The sequence below is a fragment of the Octopus bimaculoides genome, chromosome 14, assembly GCF_001194135.2.
Source record: "Octopus bimaculoides isolate UCB-OBI-ISO-001 chromosome 14, ASM119413v2, whole genome shotgun sequence".
NCBI lineage: Eukaryota > Metazoa > Mollusca > Cephalopoda > Octopoda > Octopodidae > Octopus > Octopus bimaculoides.
In genome coordinates, this window is record NC_068994.1 from 1,403,116 (window position 1) to 1,413,833 (window position 10,718).

General features: G+C 36.7%; 1 protein-coding gene and 1 long non-coding RNA gene across 5 annotated transcripts in view; one reads left to right on the forward strand and one right to left on the reverse strand.

Moving 5' to 3' along the window:
- The window catches only part of LOC128249409 (uncharacterized), a 63,727-nt gene that overhangs the window by 29,740 nt on the left and 23,269 nt on the right, over positions 1-10,718 (forward strand). The gene's annotated exons all lie outside the window — the stretch shown is intronic.
- Positions 5,078-10,718, reverse strand: part of LOC106873244 (protocadherin gamma-A11) — a 64,633-nt gene continuing 58,992 nt past the window's right edge. For 3 of the 4 annotated variants that reach the window (XM_014920525.2, XM_014920523.2, XM_014920524.2), the window contains 2 exons: positions 10,401-10,568; positions 5,078-6,077 (listed from right to left, as the gene is read on the reverse strand). In XM_014920525.2, coding sequence (XP_014776011.1) covers positions 6,060-6,077; positions 10,401-10,568 — 186 coding nt within the window. In that variant the 3' untranslated portion in view covers positions 5,078-6,059. The remainder of the gene's footprint in view (positions 6,078-10,400; positions 10,569-10,718) is intronic. The other variant, XM_014920526.2, reaches the window with a different exon arrangement.

Here is a 10,718-nt window from a genome sequence, read left to right on the forward strand (position 1 = left end):
TATATATATATATATATATATATATATATATATATATATATATATATATATATATATATCTACATATATGTATTTTAAGATGTGTATGTATGATTATATATAAATATATATTTGTACATGTGTATGAGTATACGTATGTGTATGAGTATATGTATATGTGTGTGTGTATATACGTATGTATGCATAATACAAACCGAAACAAAAGAGAAAAGTTAGAGAAAAGATTTATAAAAACGTGACATGATTCGTTAAAGATGATGATGTAATTCTTGACTGGTCAAAGTTTCATATCCAGGGGTATAGGGCAGACAGTAGTGGGCGGCTAGCTTGGTTGCTGGATGGGGTGGACGGGTGGCTGGCTGAGTACATTGCTGGGTGGATGGGTGTGTGGTAATGTATGGGGGCAAGAAGTGGGTTAATGTCTGCTAATGTATGTTGGTATATCGAGAGATGTGTGGTCGTACCTTTCTTGATGGTTAGTGGTGTATGATTACTTATGGTGGTATCTGTAAGTATCTGGTATTATCCAGAGACATCTGGTGATATTTGTGTCTCTTGTGGTGCTTAGGGATACATCTTATTGTAACAAATTCAGGTGGTACAGTGTTGTTGACAAGCAGGACACATCACACTTTTAAGATGAACTCAGACCCTACATATTTCGACACCGAGAAAGCCCCACCATGTTCCCTCCTGGTCAAGTGGCAAACTCATCATCCAGCTATAAACATAAGGATGTAGGGTCTGTGGGGCCAAAACTGAAGTCATTATTAGCTACATTATGTCCAAAATGTCCCTGTGTGATGTGTGATTTGGTAACCAGGACAACTAATAATAAAGACAAACTCTTGAAAATTGAGGGCTCAAAAAAATATTTGTGGAACTGGAGAATAAAAACAGCTATTAAAATTTATGAATGGACATGATATTGTTGTTTGGGATCTCAAAATAAGAACCTGATGTGTTGTGGGTATCAGCTGTCCATTTGACCTCGATGTAGTCAAAAGTTACAGGACAAAGATAATCAGGAAGAAGTTTGTAAATCCATTCGTGAAAATAAACTTTTAGTTTTATATTTAAATATTTCTGAAAAGAAAGGAAAAATGTGATTAGATGCCAGAATCATAACACACAAGACAAAATGCCTGGTGGTATTCTATCTTCCTTTATGTTCTGTGTTCAAATCCCATTGTGGTTGACTTTGCCTTTCATCCTTTTAGGGTCAATAAAGGAAGTATCAGGGGTTGAGGTAATCACCTAAACCTCTCTCTAAGAATTCCAGGCCTTGTGCCAATAGATGAAAGGATTATTACTGGAATGAAAGCAAATGTGCCAAAGAGAATGAATCAAAGAATATCTGGACTTGGATTCTTGGAGAAAGAACACAACTCCTTAAATCACACACAACAAATGATCAGAAGATATGGGACTATAAAAATCTTCAAGATGTTTTTAAAATTTAAAAGATGAATGGGTTAGGGTTAGGGGATACGAAGAATGGCAGAAAGTTGTCTTTTTTAAATCTTTACTTTAAAATGTCATCAAGAAGATGGCTGGTCTAACTCAACTCTTCAACTCCTAGATGGAAGAGAAAATATAGACACACAGATATGTGTGGTGTACGTGTATGGTACTGTCCTATATACACACATGTATAACACTATCATACATGCACACACACACACACACACACACACATACATACACACACAGTCACCTCTGTTTCTGGCACCCTTCCAGCTGCCCTGTTACTTTATGTAACATCACTGGTGTTGACTGCCATGTGAAAAGTACCCAGTACCCTCTGTAAAGTGGTTGACATAAGGAAAGGACATCGATCTGTAGAAACCATACTGGAGCAAGATTTGGCTCTCCAGTCTGTTGGATCTTGTCAAAGCATCTAAGCCATGACAGAGGAGGAAGAGGACATAAAACTGAGGATGATGATGATGATTATAGGAAGTCTCTCACTGTCTCCATATATATCTATATCTATATATATATATATACAGACACACATATATATGTATGTATATATATATATGTATGTATATATATATATATATATATGTATGTATGTATATATATATGTATGTATGTATATATATATGTATGTATATATATATGTATGTATGTATATATATATGTATGTATATATGTATGTATGTATATGTATGTATATATGTATGTATGTATATGTATGTATATATGTATGTATGTATATATGTATGTATATATGTATGTATGTATATATATGTATATATATATGTATGTATATATATGTATATATATGTATTTATATATATGTATATGTAGATGTATATATATATTCATATATGTATAGGTTAAAAAAAGCACATAATATAAGCACAAATGGAAAACACAGAAGGTCGTCAAGTTGCCAAATATATATGCATATATGTATATACATGTAAACTCAATCATTTTTATAAAAACATAGATATACAAATACACCCAAGAACATATACATATATAAATATATACCTAAGCATAACTATACATGCACACACACACACACACACACACACACACACACACACACACACACACACACACACACACACACACACACACACACACACACACACACACACACACACACAGAGTGATATATCTAGAATACATCATGTTGTACAGGAGATAAAGCTTAAATGAAGAAGATAAAGTTTGTGTTCTGAGCAATACTTGATGTAGGTTTGATAGACAGGTAGACAGATGGAGAGGTAGATTGGTAGATAAGTAGACAGCTAGTTAAAGATACAGACACACACATAAAAATCTATATACATACATATGCATATATATATATATATATATATATCTATATATATATATACACACACACAGATATATATATATATGTTTGTGTATATATGTATATATATGTATTGCATGTATATGTGTGTGAGTGTGTGTTAGTACAAAATATTGAAGTAAATAGGTGGATAGAGAGATAAATAGAAAGATAGACAGAGAGAGAAGACAAATTAATACTCAGACACATACAGACATGCATACACATTTACACACATGCACACATGCACACCCTGCCTATGATGCACAATAAAGCATGTAAGTACAAATTGGATCTGTGTTCTAATCAGCTTAGCAACAGTGTATGAGTGGATGCATAGAAGTATATCGACATTTATATGTATGCTTATGTGTATATATATATGTATATAGTTACAAGTATATGTTTGTGATGGTTGTGTATACATCATGTGAAGAATACTATACTATATTCCAGTAAACCTATCTGTCTGCCTGTCTGTCTGTCTATCTCTCTCTCTATCTCTCTGTCTATCTCTCTGTCTGTCTATCTCTATCTATCTATCTATTTATTTATCTATCTATCTATCTATCTATCTGTCTGTCTGTCTGTCTGTCTGTCTGTCTGTCTGTCTATCTCTATCTATCTATCTATCTATCTACATACATATACACACATACATACACACACATATTTATATGGTCTGTATGTATATATGTGTATATATATATACACATATTCATACAAACATGTGTATATAAATACATACATATATACATATAATATGTGTGTGTGTAAATATATATATATACTTATATATAAATATATGCATATATATGTGTGTGTGTATGTGTAGACAGATTTTATCTCATAAGTATAAATACATATATATTCAGACATACATATGTAGAGATATATATGCATGTATATACAAATATACTGCTATATATATATATATATATATATATGTGTGTGTGTGTGTACATGTGTATGTTTCTATACATATAAATGCAAATATCAAAATCTACCTACTGATATGTGTGTGTGTGTATATATATATGGTGGCTTCTTTCAGTTTCCATCTTCCAATTCCACTCACAAACCTTTGATCTGCCCAAGGCTATAGTACAAGACACTTGCCACCCTACCACCCCACACACACACATACACACACGTCTCAGTCTCTGCAAATGATAGTTCTCACTGTAAAGACGGAACTATTGACAAACTCAAATTTTACTTTAGTGGTTGAGTATTCCACAGATACTTTTCCCAATGTGACTCTGACAAGTTCTGCCCTTTAAATTAGTAGCTACACTCTTTCCCTACTTAGTTTTCCATGCTGTTTCTGCTCTGTTACTGCGGTGGCCAACCTTTGTCTAATGTGGCCACAGCATGGAGCTGCATCCACTCCTCTGTGTACGTGTGTGTGTGGGGGGGCTGCATGTATGTATGGGTGAGTGTGTGCATTTATGTTTATGCACGTACTGTATCATATTATATTCCAGAGGCTAGTTATTAGCTCGGAACTTAAATATGGGACTCGGGACAGTGTTAAATAACAAGAGTAAACATTTATTAGTAATATTAGCAATACATTATATATGCATGGTGTGTGTATGTATATGTGCGTGCGTATATGCCACAGCAAGTATGTATTTGTGTGTGTGTGTAAATGTTTGTGTGTGTGAGTATACCAGCATACTTATGTCTAGCAAATTGTTTCAATTTCATATGAACCATTCCATAAATCTTGTCCAACTTTATTAGATCCTCTTCTGACACCCCACCACCTCCTCTTAAAGCATCATCCATGTTTCACTGCTCTACACATACTCACACCTCTCTCTTGCTCCCTCCCCCCCTCTCTCTCTCTCTCTCTCTCTCTCTCCTAGATCTTCTCACAGACTCTGTTCTGCCACCATTTTCTACTCTGAAGCCTCTTCTCATAAACCATGATTCACTGTCTTCTTCTACTAATGCAGAATCATAGATTTCTTCATATCACATACATGCTTCCTCTATGTGGTCGTTCAGTCTGTTAGAAATAGCAGTCACATCATCTTCATTGATGTATGTATGTATATATACACACACAAACATTGACCTGCACACTTATATAGCAACCCATTTGGATAGAGAGACTTAATACTAAAGTCACAGCCTGTCTAATTACTCTCTAGGTCCAGGAATTTATCAATTTCATTCTCCCTGGTTCCCAGTTTCAAGCTCCTTCCACAGCAGTGACCTCATTGGTCACCTGAAATGACTTTGACAATATAATTAAAGAAACACACACCTTTATTTTCACAAATTAAAAACATGGACATTGATATGTAATTTCAAGTTTTTCAACTGACAAGGCCCTGTATACATTATGATACAAGCCTGGCCTTAGACAAGTTCTTCGACTGAAATGGGACTATATACATTATGGTACAGTCATGGTTTAGACAAGGTTCTTCAACTGTCAGGGCCCTGTATACATTATAATACAGTTCTGGGCTTAGACATGTTCTTCAGCATATATGGGTCTATACAGTTCCAAGCTTAAAACAAGTTTTTCCATTAACAGGGGAATTTTTTTTTTACAAGTTTGTTCCAAGCTTAAACAAGTTCTTCCACTGATGTGGAATATTATGTTACAAGGTTCAATCTCAAGCTGAAGCTGGTTGTTCCACTGGCAAAACATAAGAAGGTATTGTTCAAAGCTTAGATGAGTTTTTCCACTAACATGAGATTGTTTGTCACATTGCATGTCTGTGTGTCACAATATTCTGTACTAAGCTTGAACAATATATGACAGTTTTTTTACAACCTTCCAATCCAACGTCGGCTTAGACAAGTTTTTCAACTCAACAATGAAATATCAACTTCACTGCAAAACTTTGAAAATAGCTTTTTATGTATAGTTATTGTTGATGTTGTTGTTGTAATTGATATTTAATTGTGTGTGTGTGTGTGAGTGAGTGAGTGAGTGGGTGTGTACTATGTGTGTGTGTCTGTTTATGTGTGTGCATGCGTGTGGCTGTGTCTGTGCATGTGTGTGTGTGTGTGCCTTGTTTTATGTCTCGTGACACAGCAATAATGTCTGACTCAACTCTGTCCGCAATCAACTGAATTTAGTTAGATCACATCTGGCCAGTGTGGTTTATGTTGTTGTTGTTACTGCTGCTGTTGTTGTTGTTGCTGTAGTGGGTTTTCTTCTTGTTGATGTCGCTACTGTTATTGATTTCTCTCACCAGGTGGCAGCACAGTTGACATCTCAGGAATGAACAAAATCCTGGAAATAAAAAAATTTAAAAAAAAATTCAGATCTGTGCAGAGGATATGGGCAACAAATGTAGGAATATGTGTGCTTATATATATATATATATATATATATATATATATATATAAACTTGTTAAACACCAAATAATATAATCTCCTGACACAGCAAAGACAAAGGAATATTCAAAGAATATTCCCTAAATATGTTAATCCTTAAGCATTTAATCTGGCCATATTCAGCCAAAATATTTCACCTGTTTTATGTTCTGACTGACCAGCCTCTCCCATCTACTTTACAATATTCTAAAAATAAACAATCACATCATCAAAACTTTGAATCTGCAAGAAAATGCACGATTAAGTCAAAACAATGTGAATAAACAAATATTACATTTGACAGAAGAATCTGGAAGCTAAAAGGTTAAGCACTAACATCAACTAAACTCATGAATCAATCATGGATTGCAGCAAAAACTGAAGTGGATTAACTGTTTAGCATTCAAATTCCTCTGTAAAATGCTAGATTTATTTATTAATATGGTTTTCAGTTAATCATGGATTATCTGATAGCTTTGAGATTTCGATAAGGTGATCATTTACTTTTGGAATGACATTGTAGGGAAGGTGTGAGAAGCAGGATCTTGGCAGTTTTAACATGAAAGCGGAATATTTGAGCTGGATATGACCGGTTTAAATGCTAACGGGTTAAACAGCACATTGAAGACAAGAGTTTAATTGGAACAGTCAAAGAGTGGTTAACATGGAATCCCACTGAATGGGAAAGAATGTGGGAATTTGTAAGTTTTATTAAAAAACTCAAAACGAGTTAGAGTGGACGACAATGGGGTGGTGGTTGTTATAGTAACGTGTTTATTACTGTGGCAAACATCTGCAGGTGTGGGGGAACGGACAAAAATTCAAAGAGACAGAGGGGAAAGGAGGGTGAAGGAGGACAGGAGGTGGGGGAGGAGAAGCATGGAGTGGAAGGTCTGCAGGATTGAGAGTGAGGGGTGGTGGAGGGGGGGATGAAACGAAAAAGGAGAGAATAGTTAGCAAGTTGTGGAGTTTCTTGAGCAAAACACAGGGAATTATATTCCATATTTGGAAATATTCAAACACCTTAATACCATGAAATATATCAAGTTTTGTACAGAATCTGATGGTGATGAAGGTCAAAGTGTTAAAGAGCAGGTGAAGATGTTGTTGTTACTGTTGTTGTTAGTAGTGGTGGTGGTGGAAGCCAGGTGAATCTCAAGAGTTTTAAGAAAGAGAAAAGAGAGGAAAAGCAAGAAAGAGAGAGAGAGAGAGAGAAGGATGACGATAAAATGTGATGGGGTTGGTGTGTGTGTGTGTGTTAAAGACATGAAGGGAATTTGGTTATAGTTCCAGTAAATTCTGTAATTGCTGCCACACTCTTCAGCAGCGGCGACGACGACCATTGATCAGAAGAGATAATGTGAAATGTTATTTAAAGATTCATTTTTAATAGAAACTCTCAAGGAAAGCGTGTGAGAAAATGGTCGTGTTTATTGCAACTGGGGAAATTATTTTTCAAGAAATGCAGCTATTTATCAGCGCCATGAATAACCTGCTCCAACCCTAAACCTCAACACACCAACACCCCTGCCTCTATCACACACATACACACGCACACACACATTAACATACAAGTACATATGCACTCTCTCTCTCTCTCTTCCTTTATCATTCAATCTCTCTCTTTCTTTCTCTCCTTCTGCCTATCACTCAATATTTCTCTCTTTCTCTCTCTCTCTCTCTCTCTCTCTCTCTCTCTCCTTCTATACCTTCCTCTCTTTTTCTCTATCATTCTTTTTCTCTGTCTTTCTATCTCTTCTCCATCTCTCTTTGCCTATCTCCAGGCTTCATCACCACCACCATCATCATAATCATTTTTGTCACTTTCATCATCATCATCATCATCATCAAAAGAGACACACTCTCTCTTTTGTGCCTCACAAGTGTTGTTCCTTTCACAAAGTTCAAAATCTGATTTATTGCTGCTGCTGGTGGTGGTGGTGATTTCTAATTTTCATGGCAGGTGTCTAGAAAGCCGGGGTCGTCTGGTGATGGTGGTGGCCTTGGTGGGGGTAGCAGTGGTGGTTGTGGTATGCAGTGTTTACAAGCTGATGACAATGATGATGCTGATGGTGGTGGTGGTAGTTTAAGGAGAAGCAAGAGGGACGTTTGTGTGGGAGGCAGAGGGGAAGGAGAGAGAGAGAGAAAGAGATGAAGTGGGGAACACAAAGGGGAAGAGTAAGAGGCGTAGATGGGTTGCTGGGGGTGGGGGTGCAGAAATAAACTCTTTGGAACATATTTTGGTAAATATCCCCCCTCCCCCTTTCCAGAGGGTGGCGGGGAGGAGTGGTTTGAGGTGAGACGTAACTCTCTTGAGGGTCATGTGTGTGTGTGTGTGTGTGTGTGTGCACACATATTTATCTTTCTGTCTATTTATCCATGTATATGTGTGTGAATATATATGTATGCACACGTATGTATATGAGCACACATTATATAGTATGTGTGTGTGTGTGTGTGTGTTTAGTGAAGCAAAAGATTTCTTCTGCAAAACATGTAACTCATGAGAGAGATTCCAGTACTGGAAAATATTATGTGACTATTATTACTATAATGCAACCAAAGACTGCGTCTTTGGATACACGAGTAAGCACAGACACACACACACACACACACACTCTGTCATCTCAACAATAACACCTGTTAATTTCCCCCCCCCCCTCCTCCAGGACCTCAGAAGACATTGCAAATGAGTGGTTTCAGCTGTTTCTCCTGGTTGTGTTAACACAGCCATCCTAGAGATGACACATGCTAGACATTTGCTAGCAAGAATGATGAGATTATGTGACATTAATGCTTTTCTTTGGAGCAAATGTTTTCAGCCAGTGTACTGTAACACACACTGCTGCCATATATATATATATATATATATATATATATATATATATATATATATATTTCCAGGTGATGTTTTTGGTCTGGGACAATAACAGTGAAAATCTATCTGGAGGGCCAGCTGCAGCTATGTGAGGGTCAAGTCACAATGTGCCAGGTGCATTGCTGCATGTGTATTTCTTAGCAGAAAAGTGCAGTACATGCACCCATCTGTGTTTCAAAATAATGTTTATAATTAAAAAAAAAAACATTTTTAGCTGCCAATATTGTTGTGAAACAGCTGAACCCATTAGCGTTCAGATTACTCTGTCAAATGTAATCCTTACTTAATCCCATTGATTTGGATTAACCCTGTATTATTTCATGGCTCTGAGATTTCAATGATGGGCTTGTTTATTTTTTAAAAGGACATTGGGAGAGGCCAGATCTGACCAGTTTCAACATAAAATGTGTAGAATATTTGGGCCAGATATGGACAGTTGAAATGCTAAAGGGTTAAACATGGACCAAGTTGTAGAGAGATAAAAGTTGGAAATCACAGCTATAGAGAAAATCTGTGTTGGGGATTGAAACCAGAATGCTGGTCTGGCTTTTAAACAGCATAACCTTGTAGTCTGGGATTTTTACTTTCTGATTACAAATCTTGCAGAGATCAACTTTACTCTTTGTCCTTCCTGGGTTAACGAAGGAAATTTATGAGTCAGGAAGTGGAAGTCAGCCCTAAACAACTGCTCTCTCTCTCTCTCTCCTGCAGTATTTGTGGTTTTGGCTTTATGTCAACCATCAATACAACAAATGGGTGAGGGCCTTGGGTTTATGTCAGCGACCAACATAATAAACATGTTAACTTGTCCCCTAGCAGCTGCTAGTTGGGGGTAGAACATTAGGGCATTGGATGGAATGGCAAGTGGCAACTGTTCTGAATCTGTTATATCTTGAGTTAAGGGTTCAATTTCTTGTATTGTTGAGGGCTAATCAGATGTGGACCATGAGACTATGATTAATGGGTTGTAAAGCAGTAATGGGTATGGAGTTAGGGGTTAAATGTAGTCGAACAATGATGTTGGTCAAGAGACTGAAGAGATGTGTGTGTGCGTGTGCAGTGGGGATATCACAACGATGAAGGGCTTGTCTGTGTAACGGGATTCAATTAAGACTTGTTACAAGTAAACTGAATATTTTTGTAAATAGATTTTCCATCCTTTTCTTTGCCTTTTTACTTGCTGCCTCCCGTCCATTTTCTTCCCCTCTTGCTCCTAAATTATCATTCTCTTCATCACCAATATCATCATCACCACCACCAACACCATCATCACCATCATCTTCATCATCATCGTTATCATCATCGTCAACATCATCATCATCAGTCTAGTTAATATGTATAAATATATATAGTAAGGTCACCTTGCTGGCCACTGCCCCACCTCCAGCTCTCTGCCATGCTTCACTCCATTCGGGTTCATTGGGTCGCTGCTGGGTACGAAGTGTGTCGTGGAGGTAGTTGGAGAGGGTGGCTGCTGTGTTGGGTTGGCTCACCTCACCAGAGGTGACAGCTATGGGCTGATGGTACATCTGAAGGCCAAGACAGAAAGTATAGATACGTATATATATATCACTGATCACACAGATTACATCAGCAACCGCATACATATTGCATGGCACACACATACATACAAACACACATACGCACATGTATATGCATATATATATATATATATATAT